The sequence below is a fragment of the Colossoma macropomum genome, unplaced genomic scaffold (assembly GCF_904425465.1).
Source record: "Colossoma macropomum unplaced genomic scaffold, Colossoma_macropomum, whole genome shotgun sequence".
Lineage (NCBI taxonomy): Eukaryota > Metazoa > Chordata > Actinopteri > Characiformes > Serrasalmidae > Colossoma > Colossoma macropomum.
Genome location: NW_023494802.1, coordinates 31,402,154 through 31,426,868, shown reverse-complemented (window position 1 = coordinate 31,426,868; position 24,715 = coordinate 31,402,154). Strand labels below are relative to the sequence as shown.

The 24,715-nt window shown below is 40.0% G+C and overlaps 1 protein-coding gene across 1 annotated transcript in view; it reads left to right on the top strand.

The window, feature by feature from the left end:
* The first annotated feature begins 1,920 nt into the window (after positions 1-1,920).
* LOC118822983 (V-set and transmembrane domain-containing protein 2-like protein) overlaps positions 1,921-24,715 on the top strand; it is a 76,759-nt gene continuing 53,964 nt past the window's right edge. Inside the window, exon 1 of the mRNA XM_036592326.1 lies at positions 1,921-2,191. Coding sequence (XP_036448219.1) covers positions 2,092-2,191 — 100 coding nt within the window. The 5' untranslated portion in view covers positions 1,921-2,091. The remainder of the gene's footprint in view (positions 2,192-24,715) is intronic.

Genomic DNA, 24,715 nt, shown 5'->3' with positions numbered 1-24,715 from the left:
ACTTCCACTCGCTGGCCACTTTATTGGAAACACCCCTCGTACTTCCACTCTCTGGCCCTTTTATTGGAAACACCCCCTTTTACTTCCACTCACTGGCCACTTTATTGGAAACACCCCCGTTGTACTTCCACTCTCTGGCCACTTTATTGGAAACACCCCCTTTTACTTCCACTCACTGGCCACTTTATTGGAAACACCCCCGTTGTACTTCCACTCTCTGGCCCTTTTATTGGAAACACCCCCTTTTACTTCCACTCACAGGCCACTTTATTGGAAACACTACATTTAGAAATATCCACCTGTTTAGGCCAACAGCAGTTAAGCCCCGCCCATTCATGTTCATGTTATAAGGGGTGTTTCAGCCCAGCAGCCAATCATGAAACCAGTTTGCAATGACTTTTGCCTTGTGACTTGGTGCACTTAATATACATGCTGAGAAAACATCCCCACCCCATTACACCACCTCCACCAGCCTGGACTGTGGACTTAAAGCAGGGTTGAGTCCATGGATTCATGCTGTTGATACCAACTTTTGACCCAACCATCTGTGTGCCTCAGCAGAAATTGAGATTCATCAGGCCAGGCTATGTTTTTCCTGTCTTCAGCTGTCCAGTTTTGGTGAGACTGTGCTCACTGCAGCCTCAGCTTTCTGTTCTTGGCTGACAGAAGTGAAATGCGACATGGTCTTCTGCTGTTGTAGCCCATCCACCATAACCTTGACCTGTTGTGCGTTCTCAGATGATTTTCTGCTCACCGCAATTTTGGTTATCTGAGTTACGACAGCCTTTCTGTCAGCTTGAATCAGTCTGGCCGTTCTCCACTGACCTCTCTCATCAACAACGCGTTTCTGTCCACAGAACTTTGACTCACTAGATGTTTTTTTGTTCACTGCTCCATTCTGAGTAAACTTAGAGATAGTTGTGCATGAAAATCCGGTACAGTAATTTACGGTAGTTTTGCAACAATATTTTGGCTTAAATCACTTTTTTTAATACCCTCATGGCAGAAAGATACATGCAGGGTGGTGTGAGGCAAAATAGTCCCCAGTAAAACGTTTTTTTTCCCCAGATTTACCTCTATCCTACCATCATCACGGTAACATTCAAATACACAGTAGACTCATGTAGGTTCACTGGTGAGTTTGGATAGTAAATAAAATTATATTTGCACTGTCAAACATTGAGACTCCTGGTTCCTATCACCACCACTGTAAAGACATCTAAGCTGATAAGTTTCTCTACAATAAGGCATCTCAAACCAAACCACTCTGATTGACTGTTAACATCTCGACGATTGAACTTCGAAACATTGGTGGAGTTCCCCTTTAAGGGAAAGATGTTCCACGGTTGGGAGGAAGCGCTGTTCTTGGTGCTGAAAACTACAGATGGTTTACATATGAGCTCCCGGTCCATTGATGAATTGTTTGATTGAAAAAGATAAAGAAACAAACAAAAAAATAAATAAAATGACCCTTTTCTGAACAGACGGTGACTTTTTAATAAACATACAGCGGCATAAAGATCATAAAGATCATAAATTAGACCGCCTAATTGACATTCCCTAACATGAGCCGAAGCACTCCCGACTCTATACTCGTATCCCTCCGCCGTAGTGGGGAGAACCGGGAGAAATCCGCGTGTTATTCGTTTCCACACCCGTTTTCAGGCAAGCCCCGCCTCCTGCACTTGGAATTCCAACAGCTCCAGAGTTCTAGAACGGCGGCTGAAGAAAGTTCAAAAGCCCTCCGTCACTCTAGAACCCGAACCACTGTTTGTACTTCTGCTTCTAGAACGTCGGACTGTCGAACTACTGGCCAATCACTGAACAGGGGGCGGGGCCTTTTCCGGAATACGGGTGTGTTTATAGCGGAAAAAAAGGAAAAGCGAGACTCCGTTCAGCTTTCACTCGCACGAGCCGGAGACTGTGCCTCGCGCTCGGTGTGGAGAGCTGCTTCTGGAGAAGAGAAGGAAAGAAAAGAACCCGAAAAATAAAGAAAGAAACAACTAAAACTGGCTCAGAAATAACCCCCCCTGCTCTCTGGATCTGACCCAAATTCCACCTCATGCGAGAAAGTGGTCGCTAGCAGCAGCGATGGGCGCGTTTGGAGTCATCCTGGGGAGTTTGCACTACATGGGACTCTACATCCAACTCAGCGGCCAAGCCGACGTGGATAACCGCATCTCCAGCAACGGTGAGCCCCCCTGACAGCACGATAAAAAGCCCCTCAGCGCTAGTTTGGCGGTCTAATGTTGTAGCCGGGCTTAACAAATAAACTAACACAAGAAATGTACGAGGTAGAAGTTGGCATCCTATTTGAATTCTCCGTTCCACCTTAAATGGTGCAGCAGTTACATTCTGGTGTGTCAGGCAGCAGAATGTAACTGCTGCACCATTTAAGGTGGAACGGAAAATTCGAATAAGATGCCAACTTCAGCTTTCGTCGGACGATTTAAACAGGTAGGTGGGATGGCAGACGAGCTCTGAAGCCAACCTGCAGTTTGTGTGGAACCTGATTTGTGAAATGTGTCCAAATTCAGTGCTAGCTGTTCTCCACAGAGCAAGTCCCCCTTGTTTTTGGGGAGGGAACCGATGGAACCGTTGGAGGCAGTTAGTGAACCAAACAGCAGCAACAAAAGGCTCGTTCACCTGCAGGATTAATGACATTAACGCTCTCCTGATTCGTTTATCAACTTATTTTTCCACTCACAGCTCCGCTGTCGGGGTCCCAAAGGGGGCTTAACTAGCGAGGAGAGAACTGGAATGCTATAAATGCTATAAGCAGCTCCTGTTTTTTGGCAGCTGTTGAAATGAGAGCCATTATCTTTTGTTTGCTAGAGAATGCAGAGGGCGAGATTTGGCTGCTGATCAGCCTGGCAGCAAATGAACTGGCCGAGAGGGATAAATATCTCCTAACTCTGCATCTTACCAAACAGATATCACCAGAAATTATGACTGATATTGATACTGACAGCACATTCTGTCCTCTGACAACAGTCACTGTAGCTATAATCACATTTATAACATGCTATGGATGATGAGCAGTTTGTATGCCAGCTTGTTTTAGACATAGTAGTATTGAGATTGCATTTAAAGGGTCAATATAATAATAATAATAATAATAATAATAATAATAATAATAAAATTAAAGAAGTGATATGTTAAAGTTTTTTAATGTGCCATCAACTCACCAGTAAACATATGGAAGTTATGCAACCAAAACAGCCATTATCGCTGTTTATGTGACGCCGCCTATTCAGCCTACAGCATTTTAGCCCCGCCCATTTACGCTGAAGTTATAAGGAGTGTTTCAGCCTACTGCTTATTGAAAGAGAGACACAGCCAATCAAAACAGAGCTAATTTAGATATATCACAAATGAGTTATGACCGATTTTCGTACGTAAAGCTACACAGTCTTAAATAATATTAATATTGGAGAACTGGGGGTGGAGTTATCCAGAAGTCTTTGCAGGTTTGATTTCTGTTGATTATTTTGTGGTTTTATTTTTCATTATTTCTCCTCATAAATCAAGCTTTTTGTGTTATAACATGATTCACGTGTCACGACCCTGGAAAGTCGGTAATTATCGACGTGTTATCAGTGATATGTTTGCCGATAGTGATAATTCCATGTGTTGTCAATATTGGCTGATATTATCCGCCAACTGATATATCAGACAGGCTCTGGGTTAAAGAATATTGACCAACTTAATGTTTTATTTAAAAAAGATTTAGACAGAACTCAAACATGGAACTGCTGTCTAAGATAATTCTTACACATCTCGCTGTTGTTGGAAGAAAACCTCATTTCCAAAATGGTAACTGTACAGGAGAAGGAAAAAACATACTTTACTCTTAATGTAAGTCAGTGGAACCAGATGTTTTCCCAAGTCATTTTGGGTCGTTTCTTTTGGTCCGTTCTTCATGAAATTTACACACAACGTAAAGGCCAAGAGGCGTTTTCAGATTGTCACAACCTCAAAATTGAAAAAAATGGAGATATGAGGTTTTCTTCCGACAGCAGCGATATACAAATGTCATACGTACATAAAAAATGCAGGATATGGGTCCTTAAAGGGAGCAAATCACCTGACTGTATTCAGACGGTCTATTTGAAGGCCGCACACAACAGGACCGCAGAGTAACATAGCCGTGTTATGTGCTTCAGTCATATGAATAAAGTACTTTTTCCAAAGCAAGTTGGCTCAAGGTAGATTTTTACAGCATGTAGTACATCACAGATTGATCTTATAACATGTTTAAACCTGCTGAGAACGAGCCAGCAGGCCAGTCGATCTCACACATCGTCCGTTCCAGCCATCTGAGCGTCTGAAGGTGGTGTAGATTTACTGTGCAGTGAATTTGATTGGTGGTGTGCACTATGAATGCTGACAGGAGACTTAACTGACCGCAGTAAATCTGGCCTTGTTATAACGGCTGTAGTTGTTTGGCTGGTTTGAGGAAAATGAAGCGGCAGGGCGGATTCCTGTTTGGAGTTGAGACGTGTCCAGGTGCTGCTCTCGGAGGGTTCATGAGCCTGTGAGTTAAGGATGGCTGATATGGTCTCATGATGATATGATGTTGCTGTCATGATAGATTTCGTCACCTTTCCAAACACTGTGGATACTGTCAGTGTTTAAGGGATGTGAGTGTTGTGGTTGATTTCAATGCTGATTTAAAGGAGCTAAAAATTGTATAGATTTTTTATTTTTTTTTGCAGGTTTGATTTCTGTTAATTACTTTGTTTCTCTTATTTTTGATAAGTTCCCCTGTAAATCAAGGGTTTTTCTTTATAACGTGTTTCTCATGCCACGACCCAAAAAAACAGTGATTATTGGCGCATTATCAGCGCTGTATTTGCAGATAGTGATAATCTGTGAGTTGTCAATATTGGCTGATATTATCAGCCAACCGATATATCGGACAGGCATTAATTTAGAGGACACTGACCAACTAAATGTTTTATTTAAAAAAGAATTAGACGAATTCCCACCTGGAACAACTGTCTAAGATTCCACTCTATTGTTACACACACTGTTTGAATGTAGCAGTGAAAGCATTGCTGAATTCACAGCTTTTAATAGCATTTTTTACATGTGGACTTATGTTTTTCTCTTGCCTCGTGTCTATTTTAACTTATCGAACCTCAGAGAAACTTAATACTGTGATACATTTCACTTCATTGAGTTATTTATATGATGGTGAGGTTGCACAAAGTATCAAGTGTATGTTTATAATCAATACTGCATTTTGGCTACATATTCAATACTCTTGACTTTTTGATACTTTCAGTTATTTGTTTAAATGAGCACCAGGTTCGCTACAGTCTTACCCTGATAAAAGGGGATTGGCTAAAAAAAATAAATGTTAATTAAGCTGTTAAAAATAAGCTTTTTTCCAGTAAACATTTGGTGTTCTGACTTTATTTTTTATTTTTAGTGTCGTTTGATATCGAGTACACTATTAGACACAAAGGTTCTGTGTAGGTAAATTTTTCATTTATCAAGGTACAAACAATGTAAATGATCCCTCAAAGGTACAACAGTGGCTTTAAGGTCTAATTGTGACCCTTAAATAAGTTTTTCCAGGTGAAAAGTATGTATTTTTATCTTTTCATAATCTAATGTTTTAAAACAGAACAATAAGATAAAAAGCCTGGAGACGAGACGGGGAGTGTGGAGTCAATACAACTTAGAAAATATAATTTCAGTGGATTATGGTACAGTTATATTCCCTGACTAAAGGTACTGAGACGTACCCTTGAGGGTCCCACCTCATTGACAAGAGGGGAACTGCCCCAGAGACAGTTTCGTATCTTTTTTTCTGAGAGTGTTTTGTAATACTTTGATATTATCATTGTGGTAGTAGGTATCGAGCATTGTGTCTGTGGTATCGGTATCAAAATCTAAATTCTAGTATCATGACAACCCTAGAATAAACCCACTGAGACCAAGCTGTTATTTACAGTGCAGCCCTGTAAGACATACAATAAAATATACAATAAAATAAGAATAAAAGAATATTTCAGTTAACATAAAGAACAAGTTTAAAACAGTTAAAAGTGTGTAAAGCAAATAAAACAATATTGTTCATTGTAGGGCAGGAAATTTTCTAACCAATATCATGACTGCAGTTAAAATTGCAGTTATTTTCTGTAAAATTAGGCCTGTTTTTTTGGCCAAGGACACCAGAATATCTACTTTTTGTGGCTTGAGGCTTGAGGAAAAGTATTGTGATAAATTTTTGCTGTTTTCTGTAACCGTGATTGTGGTTATAATGACTCTGCCATGGAACATTTCAGTTGTGAAAGATGCCGGCGTTCTTTTCGTCGCCATCTTCGCTACAAAAAAAGTTTTAATTATAAGAAAAATCCTTCGGTGATCACGCTTAAGTGGACTCAGTAACAGCTGGGCGCCAGGCTGCGCTTTGGATCCGGTTCAAATGTAACGTGCCTGTTCATTGTTTGCCGCGTCACCTGTACTCTCCTCGGGAGTTTACGAAGCAGAAACAGAACGCCTCGAACGCTTCTGCGGCGCCTGCTTGTTTTGGCTCAGGCCGTATTTAGAATATTGACGATTTGTACATATGCTTTCTCCTCCAGTGATTTTTCTCTAATAGCTTTCTCAGCTCTCAGTAATATGATTCTTTGGAAATCAATGCCATCACCTTTTATATACAAAACACTAAGGGCATCAAATTGGCCGCGAGCTGTGCTGTAACTAGCTCTAATTAGTTCACAGAGACAGTAAAACTGCTATTTTATATGAAATACAGAGGTGAAGCGCTGTAGTGTCTGGTGCAGTGATGGAGTTTAGGGATCATTTTTTGGGTTTTTGGTTTATGCCTAAGACCTGAAAGTGGAATAGAGCTACAACTGTCTCCTTTTACAACACATTGCATCAGGCCTTTAAACACCACGCCTGCTCCGGCCGTTCAGAACTGCTTCTGGTGTGTCTGTGTGTGTGTGTGTGTGTTATATTCACACATGTACTGCTTACTGGGGTGAAGTTAAAAATGGAAGAATGCATAAGGGAACTGGACTGTGCAACCAGTTTTAGGTTGTTTGTCTGTATTCTGGATTGTCTGATTCCTTTTTCTAGATATTCTAGTTCTAGGAAGCTCATTAAAGCAGTGAGCCACTCCAGGCCACGCATTACATTAATTTTATCCTAGGTATGGGTTTTAGCATTGTTTGTCATGCCTAAAACCCTTTTTCCTGTGGTAACATCACTGTAATGCGCAGCCTTATAGGGAGAATTTTCACTGATTTTTCCAAATTTCGGCATAATTAAATGTGAGGTGAAATGGTTCATCTTTACTGTGGTGGTGAAATCTACAACACCAATATAGCCATTTTATTTAATATACGAAATGACCAGTCAATCTACGCAAACCTCTGAGTTTTTGTATATAATGTTGATGATGGTAAAATAGTGGAAATCAGTGTTTGCCTCAAGACTGTTTGGTCTTACAACAGCTTGCATGTACCTCTTTGCCATGAGTAGAAAGTCTCAGGGCCAAAGGTTTATCTGAAAACTACTGTAGAACAATATCTCAGGCATCAGGCAGTGAATTCATAACCACTTCGTGTAATATCTTTCTGTGAGGGAGGCTTTAGAGGCATTACACTTTTCAGACGTCTGGTTCCCATCATCACCACTGTGAACAACTCTGTCTAGGTATGCTTCTCTAAAACGGAGCATTTCATATCAAACCACTCTGAAAGTCTTTATTTACATCTTAACGAATGAATCGTGCTGAATTTTTGCGACATCGCTGGAATTCCCTGTTAAGTGGCTTATTGATTTTATAAAACAGAAACAACATAAATATATTAAAATACACAATAAATCATTTATTTTATTAATAATAACAATCCTTTCAGCAAGAAATGTAGATTGTTTAGAGCAGCCCAACAGGGATGCCTACACTGGCCCTGTAGGGCTCCTTAGAGCTGGACTAGTAGACCACAATGCACTGCCTTTCATTGGTAAATGATAGGCCCTACAATACTGGCGCTGGGCTGGCAGCCCTCACTCAGCCCTAACTAAGTAACTGAGGGTTTTGTTTGTCCAAGTGTACAGCTCAATGGTCCACATTCTGGACATGTGCAGTCCCAGTGTGGGTTCCTTCACATCGCTGCTGTCAGAAGAAAACCTCATATCTCCATTTTTTTCAGTTTTTGATATAATTTGAAAATGCCTGTTGTCCTTTATCTTGTTTGTAAATTTCATGATGAATGGACTAAAATTACCCAGAATTACTTGGAAAAAATTCTGGTTCCATTGACTTACATTAAAAGTAAAGAAGGTTTTTTCCTTCTCCAGTAAAGTTATCATTTTGGATAAACAGTCTGCTGTCCTGCTACCTGACTGATTGACCACATTTGGGGTGAGGAGGAAATGATATTAATTACATTTTTTTGCTTCTTTAAAATGTGTTGACGGAAAATTTTCCATGTGTTGCTGAGGCAGTAACAGTACAACATATCATATATTACATAGTAATGATGTATTGTGACTAGCCTCTTAGCTTGTGGCAGGGGTGTTAGCTTAGGGCTAACAAACTGAACTCCTGGCTAGAGCGTCTGGACACTGTAAAGAACAGCTTTTGTTAAAAATGTTGTACTTTAATGAAGTTGAATGCTATAATAAACTGAGAATTAACATATTAACATCAGCCACTCGTTGTTTTTGTTATATACAAAAGTAGCAAATCGAGACACCACTGTATCATACTGGGAAATTCATTTTGAGGATTGTTACACTCCTGCTCATTAATTCACACTTAGATTTCAGTCATTTGTCTGAATGGTGTAGCAACAGGACACGATTAAAACTGGGTTTTGCGTGTTGACTTGATTTAGAGTGATTGATTTAGAGTCTCCAGCCCACCCTGACTAGACGCTCAGGGTTTGGGTTCGCTGAGCTTTGCTGGTGTTTTTGCTTTGGGCTTCAATCAAGCTGAGGGCCTCTATAGATGAAACAGCAGGCTGAAGGTGAACAGCAGAGTCCAAAATCATAGAAATGTGGGTGACATTTTGGAGAAAATCAAGTTATTGATATCAATCTACTACAGTCGCTCCCTGATGTGTTCAAACAGCAAACCCTTCACGCAGTGATGTGTGCAGAGTGACACAGTTCTGTCAGCCCTGTTTACTTGTTTGTTTAATTGATTTGTGTAGTTTGTATGGTTAGTTTGCACACTTTCTTCTGTTTAGATGATATCTCCGCTCTGTTGGCTGCAGCTATTGTCGTGCGATTGCTGTTGTGTCCCGCTTAGATCAGATTAGGCCCTGTGTTTGAAAATGCCACAGCTCTTCCTCTGTTGTGTAACGTTCAATTGCCACTTAATTTTATAATGCGATCCTATTGAAGGGACATCTAATTTGGTCATAAGTCAGCACTGTTTGTTGGTGTGATTACAGATACGTGGTGTAAAGGCTTGGCTTGTGTTTGCATAGAGGTTTGTTTGCACTCTCTCTCTCTTTACCTCTTAGCGTAGAGGCTCGCAGGGCTGTCAGTTCATCCGCATGAATGTTTTCAAACGAAATTACAGAATAACTTAACAAAACGCCTGGTAGCTTATCGTGTGTTCTTGGGTGTAGAATTAATAAATATTATGATTATTATTAATATTTTAGCATTAATAAGTTAGTGTAAATAAAGTCAATGAATCTGTGCATAAATAAACCAAAAAAAATCTATTACTACTAATAATTAATTAATAATAATTAACAATTAATTAAGCATCACATTTTCTACATTTTCTTTAATAAAATAAATGAATGCATGCATTACTAAAGTTAATAAGTTTGAAGTAATTAAGATCATAACCTTGCATTAATATTAATGAGCCCATGCATTATTAAAGTGAATGAGTTAATATATGTGTTAGTAACGTTAATAAGTAAGCAATAATAAAGTTAGTGATTGCATGCACTTATAATTGATATGATGATCATCATCTATCAAATATGGAGCTATAAATATCACTAAAACTGAAAAGAAATATTATGATGTGTTAATGAGTGTGTTTACATGCACTCAATGATCCAATCATAATCGGATTTCTGTAGTTATCTGATTATTCAAATGGTCATGTAAATAGCAGACTCCGAACTAGAAATCCAGTGAAGAAATCTGATAAAAAGAGCTGGATTTTAGCTCAGTAATCAGATTTCTCAGCGCATGTAAACTCTTACTCTGATTTCTTTCAGATGTCTCAGTCTGCACATGTGCGAAACCAGACTGGAAATAAGCGAGCAATGTTGCCGGGAGACGGCAACAAAACACTTTTGGAGTGATGATGAAACCGACTACATGCTTTATGAAATGAAGGATTTTAATGTTCTTTATTTTCTAGATGATGTATGTTCATATATAAAAAAGGTTTTCGTTACATTTACATCACGTCTTCTTCTGTGAGTTTATTGGCTGGTTGCAAAGCAGAAATCTGATTATCATCCGGAGTTATTATCTGATTACACAAGAGCATGTAAACGCTTTGATCGGATTACTGACAAAACGTGATTTTCTGCAGTTATCGGATTATTAATTGCATGTAAACACACTCAATGTCAGGGTTTACCAACATATATGATTTATATTATGAGTTCGCTAACCTTGTTTCGGTTTTGTAGCGAGTGATTATTAGCTGGCTGTTATTAGCTCTCTATTATTTTTGCCATGCAGTTGGAGGGTTCGCTGATGTTATGGCCTGCTTAGCTAGTGTTAGGGCTGCTGAGCATTCAAATATCAGATATAATCTATCTTATAATATAATATGATCTGAAAGCCTGAGTTCTCCTACATTAGTCTGTAAAGTATAATTAGACGTCTGAATTGACTGTTTGACAGCTTGTTCACTGTTCTGCACTGTTTACTGACCATTCAGAGAGCGGTCGAGAAGAGTGGAGTGGTCTGTTTTTCTATGGGAAGGCTCAAAGACGTAGAGCTGAATCACACTGATTGGCAGTGTTGCTCACCACTGCCGCAGAAGCCGGGTTGTCTGGGAGATGCTAGTGTCAATCATTTTGCGTTCAGACGTGCTCACACAGTTCTGAACATCTTTTGGGAATTTATCTACTATTACATTGTATTAATTGAAACATATTTCTCCAATAAAGCACTTTTTCCATAGCATATCTTTATTATTAAAACAAAAATGTTAAGATTCGAATCTTTGTCTGTGTGAGCTTTAAACCGCTGGTGTGCACATTAAAGAGACTGAGACTGAGACAGAGGGAGGATGCTGGAGGGAGTGTTTTTGTCATGTTCTCAGAGAATGAGGCTAATGGAGCAGCAGCGGTCAGAGTGACAGTGGTCATGGCTTCCCTGCAGTGTGGAGAATGACCTTCTGTCCACCAGCCTGAACCCCCACAATCCCACCACACACCAAAGGCCAGCGTGCCAGACACACGTTCCCCGCACCAGCTGTGTCAGCACACGCGCCTGTGAGTGACCTGCTTGCGTATGTGATATAAACGCTGTCTGATTAGAGATGCTTGTGTCATACTGAGGCACTGAAACTGATCTCAAGGTGACAGTTCGGTGAAAAAGAAAAGATTTTTTTATTCCCTAATTGGAGTTTAGATCAGCTAAGACATGTTTGGTGTCTGAAACTGGCTTCCTCAATCTAGCCACAAGGCTAATGTGGCTAAGTAATGGAAGCTTATGACCACCAATTGGCATCAGTTCAACTGTACGCCTAAAATCATCACACTCCAAAGCTCCATAGCTGTTAAAGGGCAATTTCACCAACTCAAACTTCTGCACTGTTCAGTTGTTGAGATGTAAACAGAGTCATTCAGAGTGGTTTACTGTGATCAAGAGATCGCTTTACAGTGGTGGTGATAGGAACCAGACCTTGTGGTGCCTACAACACAAATATAGCCATTTTGTTTACCATCCAAAATGAACAGTGAATCTACAAGTCTTTTGTTTTTATGTGTAATTTTGATGGTAAATTTGAAACAAATATATTTTCTTTGGGGATTATTTTGCCTTAGAGCCCCCTGGATGTACCACTCCACCGTGAATGTGTTTAAATAATACACCTTGAGTCAAAATCTGATCTTTAAACTATTATAAGAAGCATATTTATCAGCATTTTGTGTAATAACTTTCTGTGAGGGACCTTTTAAGCGACTTTCACATTACCAGGTTGAAGTGGCACAGATCTGATTTTTTGCCCTAATGTGACTCAGATCTTTTTCAGAGCTGTGCGGTCACAAATCTGATCTTTTCAAATCCAACCTGAGCCACTTTCATATGTGGTCCTAGAACAGATATGTATCCGATTCGTGGCCATGTGACCTTAATGTGACGCTCAGATCGGAATTCATGTGTTTTTTTCCACTGCGCGTGCGCCGTCATTCAGCATTACCATGGCAGCAACGCTGAACAGAGGTTAAAGCCTGTGAATGGTGGAAAAGAAACACATCTCACCTTTTTCACCTTCGGCTCGCTCTAATAATGAAGCTGAGAGCTGATCAGAGTTCATTATCTTCACAGCGAAGCTCGTTCTGACCGTTAGTCTGTTTGCTGATGACGCACGTGACTCATGTGATTCATTCACGTGACGTTACTGAGTAGGATGTGCGCATGCGGGTCATTTCAGGACGCCGGTTCGTTCACATTAGTGACAGATTTGAGTCACTTACCTAAACGAGTGTGAACCATCGAGTCAGAGAGATCGGATTTGAGCAAAAAAATCGAATTTGACCAATGAGGCTTGTAATGCGAAGCTTTAGAGGCTTTAACTCTTCAGACGTCTGGTTCCTATCACCACCACACTGAACAGTTCTGTTTGTCTAGAGTGGAGCATCAAACCACTCTAAATGACCATTTACACCTAACCAACTGATGATGCAGAAATTGAAAAAAATCAATATAATTCCTACTTAAGTCATTTCAAATGTGGTTTCTGGCACTACAAGTGTGTGATTTCTGCATGTGTTTTGCATTACTTGTTGCCTACATCGGCCTCGTAGCTCCAGTGCCAAACTAAAGAAGCAAACTTTAGACACCAAGCACGTCTTGAATGAACTACATTTGGGATAAGAGGGAAATTGTGTGCTTATAATTTTTTACCCAACAGTCACAGAAATGCAAGCCACTGCCTGTGTTTCTAAGTGTTTGAGTCCATTTCTCTTTACTTTTGTATCCGAAGCCTTGAGTAGGATCACAGCAGCTGTAGAAACCCATTAGACAGGAAGAATGAGGCTCAACATCTCAATGCGATGAGCAAACGCTGATGCGCAAATAACAGAATCCTGGCTGAGGAACCCCATCACACGCTGCCCCGCTGAAGGCCAACAATCAGCCCTCAGATTCACTCAGACGCATCAGCGTTCACACGCAGACACTTCAGTGCCTTCAGTTAAACAGTGAGTGCTGCTCCTGTAGCTGCGGATGCAGGCATTGTTCTGCGTTAGTAATGTGGAACAGTGTTTGCCGATGTCCCGCTCATTACACTGCTGGGTTCAGAGTGTAAGGTCCCTGTGTGTTTGCTCGCAGCATTGCGGCGCACTGGGATGTGAAATTGGAATGTTTAATGCGGCGTCGAGGAAGAAGAGCAATTTCATGGAGCTCGGCCAATCAGCTCGTAGCAGCGGCTCATGTGACATGAGAGGAGCTCCAGCTTGATGAGTATTAAAGTCTGTCTGTGGTGTTTTCAGGGGTTTTTGACTTACAGTGCAGTTTTCACGCACATGCTGTCAGTTCAGTTTGATTTATATGGAGGTTTTTCTGAAGGTTCAACAGATTAAAAATGCATATCAGTGTCCGAAGAATATGAAAGTGACCCAAATTAAGGTTTAAATATCTCAATAACTGATATCAGCTGATATAATGTTATGTTCATATTATAAATTTTTATTTTGTTTTACAGTGGTTTTAGCTAAATCTGACTGCAATTAAAGTGATTTAAGTTCATAATGAGCTGTGAAATATGACTGTGATTCAGGGCAGGGCAACATGACAGTTATTATTATCATGATAAATTATGTCATTATGGTGATAATATGCTGTTCTGATTATATCGTGGATATCATCAGTGCTTCAAAACAATAAATAATTGCATGTTTAATTAGAAAGAGAGAAGATTTAGGCCTGGTCACATTCCTTAAACTCAAATAAAAAGCAATAACTTATTATATATTATGTATAATATAAATATTGCAGGCCTGGAGGTGGAGCTACCCGAATGTATTGGGTTCTGCTTAGTACCTCTTATTTTTCTTAATTTCATTAGTTGTCATTAGGTGTTTTTCCAGTGCTAAAGGTTAGGTTTTTATACATTTTACATGTTTTTGCTAATTTTAAACTATGTTTTATGGTCAAATTCATCTGTAGCCTGTATTGCTGTCATGTAGTTAATCAGGAGGTGGTTCACGTTGGGTTTGCTTGTCGTCAGGAGATCACAGATATTATTGGAGTATTGCCTACTGATAAAGCCGCGGGTAGTCAATGTCAGCTGATGCTTTGGCCCTAATAAAGCTCTAGTCCGTATCACAGAAACCTGATTTTTCCTTTGTTTTTTTAAATAAGAGTTTGATTTAGAGTGTAAACATAGTTACAGTTTGAAAACATATGATTTGCTCACCTGTACTTATAGAAACTAAGCTGCAAAAACAGCCTGTTTTGAATTCGTCATGTCCTGGAGAACGACTGCGCATTTAGCAGCAGGCATTCCTGTTGAAGTGATGCAGAGTGTAGTTCATGCAGAGTTATTGGGAAAGCGATTAAACGTTGTGCTGTTTCTGGCTGTCAGGAGGTGAATGTATCACTGCAGACCTCCGAAGGATCCATACATTCGAAGGAAGGGGCTGAAATTTATTTTCATGACGTCCCTGAGTCTGTACTGAACAGCATGGACTACTTTTTGAAAGAGGCCCTACATAGTGCAGCCTATCAGAGCTTGGATCATTTACATATATCGGTCTTAAAGGCACAGTAACAAAAACAGCCTGCTTAATTCTAGGGCAAATAAGACGTTGGAAACCGGTCAAGTGGAAATGAATTACTGATAAGAAGTTTATTATGGGTGTAAACAGGATTAAAACTACAGGAAACAGCCTAGAGGTTCATGCAGACCGTACAAAAAAGTGATGTATTAAAAATATATTGATCTGTTCTGGATTCTCTTTTTATTTTAGAATAAATTGCTCTCCAGCTCACTGTGCCGTTCTCAGTTACAGCAAGTTGGACACGTTTATCAAACAGCTGGTAAAGTGTAACCTCGACGTGCTTTGTAAGAAATTCACTGCAGACGAATAATCCGAGCTAAGCAAGAAAACGATGCTGGTATTTAATGATCGGCCAGCGCTGTAAACAGCATATGAATCGGGCGTCAGATGCTGCTGAATGTTTGGCTGCGCGGCGGTGCCGGGGGGAGGACGGGAACGCAAGACAGCGCTTAAGTCCACAAATGGCGAAAGCTTGTTTTTTTGGCTCACCCTGTCTATTCCTCTCTCTGGGTCTCCTCTCTGGAGAGATGAAATGCTTTTCACTTCAATAGCAAGACTCAAGTAGCTGGGTCAGCCATCAGGCAGCCTGCCTCTCTCTGTCTCTCTCTCTCTCTCTCTCCGCAGGTTTCCCCATCTCTAAGTGTTTCTGTGAGGAGCTAATGCCTCAAAGCGCTCAGATCTGCGCTTGGCATTTTCTTCCTGCCTTTTTCATGTCCTTTTGGTGCTGAGGGTTAGCGTGTCCTCATAGTGCTGTTGGGACAAAGGTTGGCAGAAGCATTCAAAAACAGAATTTTTCTGTTTTTTTGACCAGAGAGTCTAAAGCTGACAGAGGCTTGGGCCTTCATTTGTTGAATTTGGTTTGCACTACATATATCAGAGACAATGCGCCAGCAGGGCCATATTATGGATTTTAATTTTATTCTACAGTAGCTTAAGCTAAATATGTGAACAGTGAAATGTGATTGTGAGTTTCTCCTGTTTATTTAAGAAATGTGATCATCAAGAACTCACAGTCTTAAATAGTATAATTAATGTAACACTAAGTGCAGAGCTTCTCAGAATCCTGTAGTTTCTGGTTATGACCTCTTATATTTATTAGTTCTCATTATTTTTGCGTAATAACATCTTATTCTCATGCTGAAAGGTTTAGATACACTACATGCATTTGTGGCTGAATTCACCAGTTTAGCCTCCAAATTATTGGAGTGTTACATGCAATGTTTTACCAGTACCAAGAAAGCAATGGGTCGTCCATATGATCCAACTCCGTTGGCTATGATGTGATTCTAGTCTATATCATGTATCCCCAAAGTTTCCTTGCTTTTTTTCAAATAAGAGTTTGATGCATACATTGTTAAGTTTTAGAACAGTTCTTATGGTCCTTATATGGAAACGAAGCTGCAAAAAACAACCCATTTTGAAATCATCTTGGTTGTGATGTCACAAACATGAACACATTTACATATGACTGCTCATCCAGCCTACAGCAGCTTGGCTCCACCCATTCCCATTGAAGTGATGGAGAAGTGATACGTATAGGTACAATACCATGTTCAAATAGTGTTTTTAAAAACGATGAATACAAAGATTCAGCATCCAAATGTGCAGGGCCAGTTTAGTCCATTTAGTCATGACCAGTTTCCTCTGCTAACTAAGTCTCCCCCTGTCATACAGTGCCACCGAGCTGGGAGAGTGAAGGTGAGCATTTGCTTCTCTTATGCTGTCCCAGCTACGCATGGCTATGGCATCATTTAGGATTGAACTTGCAGTGGTTGTGCGACTCAGGAGCACACAACTGAATGAACCACACAGCTGGTTGAGAAGTTGAGAAGAGTTATTGTTTAGTTTAGTTATGCTATTCAAAAGTAATTTACTGCTTACATATTACAATACAGAGTGAGATCAGCGGTGAGGTTCAGTATCTGTTTAGAGAAAAAAGGTAAAAATGTGAAGGGTGTTTCTTCTTTACACAAACCGAACCGTACACACAGATTCTTTATCAAATTCAAATCATAGTAAAATTTCCCCTCTTCTAACGAATATGGATTGAAAGTATGGGATGCACAATGATAGTAACACTGATATCGGCAAATGTATCAGCATCAACCAGTTGCTTAGATTCGACTGATATTTCAGTCCAGTATTTGTTGATGTATTGGTTTTACTCTGGAAGTGCAGAACATGTAGGTGATGCTGGGTCACTGCACTAAAACAAGTGCATACTATTCATTTCAAGTGTTATATTTCTCTATAATGCTAATCCAGATGGATCAAGTCCCAATTTCAACATCGTATACATGTTTACATATTTGCATTGACTGATACATACATGAAGAATATCGGATATCAGCGTCGGCCCACAGTTCCCAGATCAGTTCACCTCTAACTGGAAGTCCCCACTTTCAACAGAATTTCTGTGCTTGTTGCGGTGAACTACGAGCGAGAAATAATTAGTATAACAACACGCTTTTGCTGTATTTCTAGTATTAAGTGTGATTTAAGTTCTTTTTGTGAAAATAAGTGAGCACGTCCCCTACAGAGCACACATTACTGCACAGTTTAATGCACACACTGTGAAAAATCTTGTCTTGTGAAGTGAAATTATCTTAATTCTAGTCGATCTGTGTAATATTTCTTATTTTGAGATGGTTGCGCGCTTGTTCTAAGATTATCTAGCTTATTTTTAGACATTTGTTATGTGTTTCAAGTAATTTTAGCAAGAACAAATGTCTCACTATATTGGCAGATAAATTCTGCTTGTTTTAAGTACATTATCTGCCAATATAGTGAGATAAGTGTACTTAAAAAAATCACTTAAAACAATTTAAAAATTTGGAAAAAGGATAAATGATCTTGAAATAAACAACAATCCCAACAGGAGAAATATTAGGTTTTTTTGACTAGATTTAAGACAATTTAACTTGACAAGATACTAATTTTTACAGTACAATTACTGTTAATTTGCTAAGTTTTACATATTGAGAAAAAAAACATAAACTGTGTAAACTGCTTATGCAAAACTGATTTTTTGCAAATATGTTAAATCCAGCAAATAAACAGAAATAGTGTATTAAAATGTGCAGAAGTGTGTTGTCTGTAGATGACGTGTTCACTTATTCTCACTTAAAGAATCAATAAGACACGTAAACTGTTTAAACTTTTGAAGACTGTATTGTGACATAATTTATTATCCTTTAATACAGATATGTAAATGGACACTGGAAGAAGCTAATAAACATGTCCATAGTGTTTTCCTTTGCTCTCTCTCTCTCTCTCTCTCTCTCTCTCTCTTTGCTCTCTTTGAGTCCACCAACTCTCCCCACTCCCCTTTGCCACACCACCACCGGCTTGATCTGGAGAGAGAGAGAGACAGAGAGAGAGAGAGAAAGTGAGAGATGGGGTCTGAATGATCCTCAAAAGAGCCTCCAGAGCGCCATCCCACCAGCTTATCTCACATTAGACACATTTCAGCCAGGCTTGCCATCCCACACCTCCTGGGATGGAGCTGGCAGCCCGCTCGCCTGGCAACCCACACCAGAGAAAGAGAGAGAGGCAGCGCATTGATTCTGCTCCCTCTACCCCTCTCCAAACATCTCTCTCTCTCTCTTTCTCTCTCTCTCTCTCTGTCTGTTTGCCTTTGAGACTCCATCCTCACTCATCCTTTGTTTGCCTCGGAGTGCTGGAAGCTCAGGAAAACCGCGAGAGGAGAAAATAGAGGATGCTTTTGTGTCATTTGGGGCGCGCGGGTTAATTAAGCCGTGTGTGGATTGTAAAGGCGGCGGTGTCCCATTGTAACTGCGCAGGAGATGATGAAGATGTGTCTGGCAAACAGAACCGCTCAGAGTGCGTCTAAAACAACTTTTCACATCTGCTCAGCTGTTTAACTTTTTAACAAAGCCCTTCTGCTGTCCCTCTCACTTTGTCCCTCTAAGCCAGCACTCGGAGGCGCTGTGCGATTTTACAAATCTTGTTCTTTGGTGACAGCTCACACTGTGCGTTTGAATCGCCCATCGTGTTCAGACAAAGCCTGCGATTTATATGCTCACACTGTACGAAAACACTCGGTCCGGCTGACATGACGTGACATGGGTGCTCACGCTGCACGTGAAACGCAGCCACTGCAGTCAGCTCTGTCTACAATAAAGCTGTTTCATTCAAAGCAAAAACACTGGCTGGATCTCAAATGACTCCCTGCTCCCTACATAGTGCACCACATATTAAAATAGTGGCTCCTGCACCCATAAAGTGCATCACATGTCTAATAAATAGCCTTCTGAGATTCAGCCATGTGTGCACAGTGTCATACTGGACAAACAGTGCACTATTTTGGTGTAGAAGCCAGAACTTAGTGCCCTACATAGGAAGGAGGGGTCTGTTTGAGATTCAGCCTCTGACAGAAATACATCCCTGATCGCAAGAGAACAGTGGGTGGTCCACTGGGGTTTTGCTCAGTATTTTCTGGGCGGCCCACTGGTGGTTAAGCAGAGTATTAGACAAAATTCCACCTATCATTGCTCATTTTTCATTTTTCACAGTCCAATTTACTTATTTTTGTGTAATCTGTGTACATTAGATTAGTAAATCATTTTAATCTAGCAGTGTCAGCAACATATTCTATAAAATCATTTTTACCTCAGGCCAAGTCATTTTTTCTCTCTCAGTTGTTTGTAATATTTATCTTAGTTTATTTTCTAACATAAAAGTCTGTGTGCATTTAAAATCTGTTTGAGAGAAACTAGGTAGGTTGTATGCAGGACAATAATCTGGGTGGTCCGAAGGTGGACCAGCAGCAGCAAACAGTCAGCGGGGTGCCGACCTTATCAAGCCAGCGGACCGTTATATACTTGCTATCTGGGATCCGATCGTCCGGCTGCTCAATCTGAGCTCATTTGGGCAGTTAATCAGGCACCGTTTCCCCTCTCAGTGCACGGCAAACGACGGCCGATGAAGATGAAATTCGGCCCGATCATGAAATTCAGTCGGGTCCGACCAATTCGGGCTTAAAACCGGGCTAAAATCACACAGTATACGTCTGGCTTTACTCAAGCTGTGTGTGGACCAGTGACGGACACTTCAGCCATTTTTTGCTTTTCAAATATTTGCATTTTCAAACAAATATTTTTAAATAAGCCAACAAGAATGTTTTTCTTTTGTTCTGAATAAAAAAAACACAGGTCATTTTACATTCGTGTATTGTGTGCTGCAAACATAAAAGGCGATCCGTACCTCATTTGGGTTGACTGTTATTGTTAGTCAGGCCTTTTCTTTATTTTTAAGAGTGAAATCCAGCCGTGCCGCCTTTTGCTGCATTGTTTGAGACTCAGGCTCTCAGGCTGCGGCAGTTAACACTGACAGTCTCTCCTTCAAACTGGCACCTCTTTCACTCTCTGGAGTAAACAGACGCTCTTTAATCTTATAAAACTGAACGCCCGCTGACACGAAAAGCATAATGCACTATTATATTAGAGGAAAATATGATTCATTACTGTATCATAATGTATTCTTGACAGCTTGTTTACAGCATAGTGAACTCTAGAGAAGGTTTGCCTGGGCTTCTGGAGATCAACCCCCCAGCAGAGATTAGATAACACGCACCTCTGACAGACCAATCCAGCTAATGGAGATTTGAGATTTGGGTTGGAAAGAAGCTCTGTAGGCCAGTAGATCTCCAAGATTTATCAAGTGCACCCCTGTTTAGGACACCGTCAGCTGTAAAACATGACACCCAGCGTCCTGTCTCAGTATGTTCCTCTAGTCATTTCAATTGGGAGTTGTTAAGCAAAAATAGCTCTGCACTTCTGAAGGATTGCAAACGTTGCGTGAAAGACATACGACCTAATCAAGGATTTAATCATCCTTCAGTAGCTTCCTTTGTACTTCATCACAATGTTATTGTGCTTTTGCGCTCACATGTTGAAGAGGATTCATCTGTTTCTGGGAAAAATCAGAGTTATGTTGCGCTTGAAGTGCTAGCAAGTGTATTTCATCACATTCACATTCAACACAGATGTTCACATTATGGGAGTATGTGTGTCTTATATAATATGGCTTAGAAAAGCCTGAAAAAATCCAGTGGAATTGGACGTTTGGGTTTAATTGAGGAGAAAAACTCAGTTCTTTACATACCAAATAACTGAATTGAGAAATCATGTTACTAATGATGAAGAATAAACAGTAGAAATCGACTTTTATTTTACACTCAAAGTTTTTTTTGCAGTTGCCACAATAAAAACGCGTATTTTGCATAATGCTTAAATCTCTTACTGGTCTGTCTTGGTGTTTTTAGAGGATTCCTAATCTGTTTTTTCCATTAAAGTGTTTTGGAATATTTGAAAGGCCCTGCATGATATGTTATCGTTCAGTTAAGTCCATTTTTATTGTTTGGCCTTTTATAAAACTCGATTTATTGTCCAAATAACTGGTAGATTACTCCATTATTAGTATAATCTAATCATATTATTATTGATATTGATAGTGGCAGCCCTGGTTTCCTCTGGCTTGTGTGTGGACGTTCTGTGTTTGTGACAAATGGTGCCATTTTCCTCTTTTTTTCTCTCTCTGAAATAACACACTGCCTGGCCGTTAGCATTATAGCTGTGAAATATAGCCGGTGTCGTTGCCGTTGCTGTTGCGGTAGCTGACTCCGGTGCTTGTGATGCTGCCGGCCTGCTCCTTTATCTCAGCTGTTGTCTTGTAACATTATGCTATGGATTGGGTTTTATGAAGCGTCGCCTGTTAGAAATGTCACGTCACGGTATTTGAGCAGCCTGGGGCTGGGGGAGGATTGCAGGGGGGGCAACGTGAAGCAGCCAGTCATGAACGACAAACGGGCAGCGGTCAATAGCAGGCCCAGGGCGCCGGGAGCGAAGCAGACCATAATCAACGAGGAATGTTTATAGCACTGCATATTTTTCAAAAGGTTTTAAAACGTTTGCTGTCATGGGTCTCTGCACATAGAGCCGTATTGATTGATGCAGTCACAGCAGAGATACAATGCTTAATCAGCTTCTGCTATCTCATATGCTCTGGGCCCCTTATCTGCACTCGCACATGTCTGGGATTAGCGGTCCGGACCTTAATAAGCCGTTCTAAAATTTCTCAATTTATTTCTAGGATTTGATTGTTGGGTATTGTTGGAGAAGAAAAGGGAAATAAATGCTTCAGTACTCAGACATAGGAAGTCAAGTCATGTCCCAGTCCAAAGAAGTATTTATGAGGCAGTCACCTTCTGTTTCATTACCCCAACGCAACAGCTGCTTCATAAATAGCTGACGCACTGAAATTTCAGCCACGAAAAGACAAAAATGTGCCCAAAATGAAATGGGACTACAATGACGTGTCAAAATCTAACACTTAACAAATAATTTGAAGGGTAATAAAAATAAGATATAGTGATTAAAATGCAGTGCAAACGTATTCAAACAGTTTGAGCAGCAGCCGATCGACAGTGAAGATGCCAGCCATGCGGATTTCTGATTTCTACGAGTGACATTAGATAATAGATCTATTGTCTCTGTGTGTGTTGGGTATCAAGAGGTGGTACAACACCTGAGAACTTATCCACTAAAGGTTTGAAAGCCAGTTACACAGCAGAATACAGCAAAACAACAGAAGCAGAAAGGAAAGTCCTTCAAGCTTGATGACACCATCTGTAACCACGGTTTAAGACAGAACAGAGAAGTTCACAGATCACACAGAGCAAAACGCGCAAAGTATATGGATTCTGCTGTTAGTCCAAAGTGTGGAATCACAATAAAAACTACTTTAAAACAAACAGTGAGATATTCAGACCTTAGATATTTACAAGGCCACATGGTGAGCATTAAGATCCCATAGTTTTGAAGTAAATGTGTCCCAAAGTCTGGAAATCAGTGTATGACACTAAGAATTGTCACAAACAAAACACATATTTTCCGCAGTTATGTAAATGTTTTACGCTTTAATTAAAATATTATGATGTTATGTGTGTACAATTGTTGTGTTTGTGACAGCTGTGTTTGCTGGTCATGTGCTGGCTAGTGTTTTTGAGTTCTGCTAAAGTGGTCACTACTGAAACTACTGAGTGTTCAATCATTTATTTTAATAAAACAAACATAGTTAAGGAGTAAGATCACTTAAAACAAAAGGATTTAGCCTAGAATCAAAGTCAGTTAAAAGTCTGAAATGTTTTCAGCTCTGACTAAGAAGATGTAATTCTTTACCTTGGATGACCAAATGTTCTCTGTTGTTCATGGCATACGCTGTAGCCTACACACTGTAATAATTTCAGTACATTTATTTCATGTAAACTGTTTTCTTTATTTTCAGCTTTTTTTTTGTTTTTTTGGTGCTTGGTTTTGGTTTGGTTTGGCCCAGTGTGTCCAGTTTCTCCAGTTTTATCTTTTGGCCTTTTATAATTATTTATTGTATAGATTTTCATTTTCACAATATTTGAAGTCGTATTCATTGTACTTTGGAAAAGCTGAATGTTTAGGTGATGCTCGACTATAACACTAATATATCTCCGTTTTATTCATTTAACTCCATTTATAACCATATTGAAACTAATGTTGTGTGTATATATATATATATATATATATATATATATATGTGTGAAATTGTATATGTAATGTGTAGGCATGTACAGATATATATGTGAAAAATATTGACCATCAGCATCCTCACAGAATTCTCATACAGATGGATCAGGAGTTTTTTTTTTTAATTAGCCATGGGTGATTCCCTTAGTATCCCCCATCACATGTTGCTAACAAACTGGGAGAACACTAACTACTAATTCTCTTACATCAGCTGACAGGGGTCCGCGTTGACTAGCATCACAGTGAGTGATATGAGGAGAGGGAGGACTGTCTTAGCCACTCAAAGAAAACAAATAATGAATACTTGGACTCCCAGATATGGATGGCTGTGGCATCTCTGGAGATCTCAGGATATCACCGACGCTTCGATGGTTGCACCACTCAGGAGCTCCACAGCACATCCCTAATTTTAACAGCTCTGATGACTCACTGAATCGTCAAAATAGTCTCTAGATGACCAGATCTAGAACCCTGTTTCAGGTTTGGTGAGGTGGAGGAGTTACGTTGAGCAGAACAAGTCATTCACAGACATTTCACAGTCCTTCAAATTCACTTTCTCCTGTGTTCTGTCACAAACGTCTCTTCTAATTAAGTGTTGCTGATGACACTGTGCATGTGTATCTATTCTGGGTTTTGAGGCCGTGGTGGGACGAGACCGCGCTGGTGTGTAAAGGCTGATTGAATGTGACACACTTCTCTCCTCTGTTATCCTGTGTAATAAAGCCAGTCTAATTCAGCCGCCTGACTCTGGCCATGCCTCACTGTATGTGATGACTTATTAAACGTCTTCTGCGCCTTCGTGACACAGAAACAACAACAAAACCGCCACGGTAATCATGCAGTAACCGTCTGCAGACAGGATTCTTCCTCCAAAGGTGCAGTCAGTACAGCGGCTGTGCTGGTGTAAATATCATTACACTTAAAGGGCAACTCCACTGACTTTTAAAAATTCTACATAATTGAGTGGGTGAGATGTAAACAAAGTCATTCAGAGTGGTTTGGTGTGAAATGCTCTGTTCTAGAGAAACTTACAGAGTCAGTGTTTGCAGTGGTGGTGATGGTATTACATAAAAGATTAGATATATGCTGCTTGATGTCTGACACATTGAATTATGATAGCTTTGTGATAAGGTTTTGGCTTAGAATGTATTTTGAGACATTTGTTTT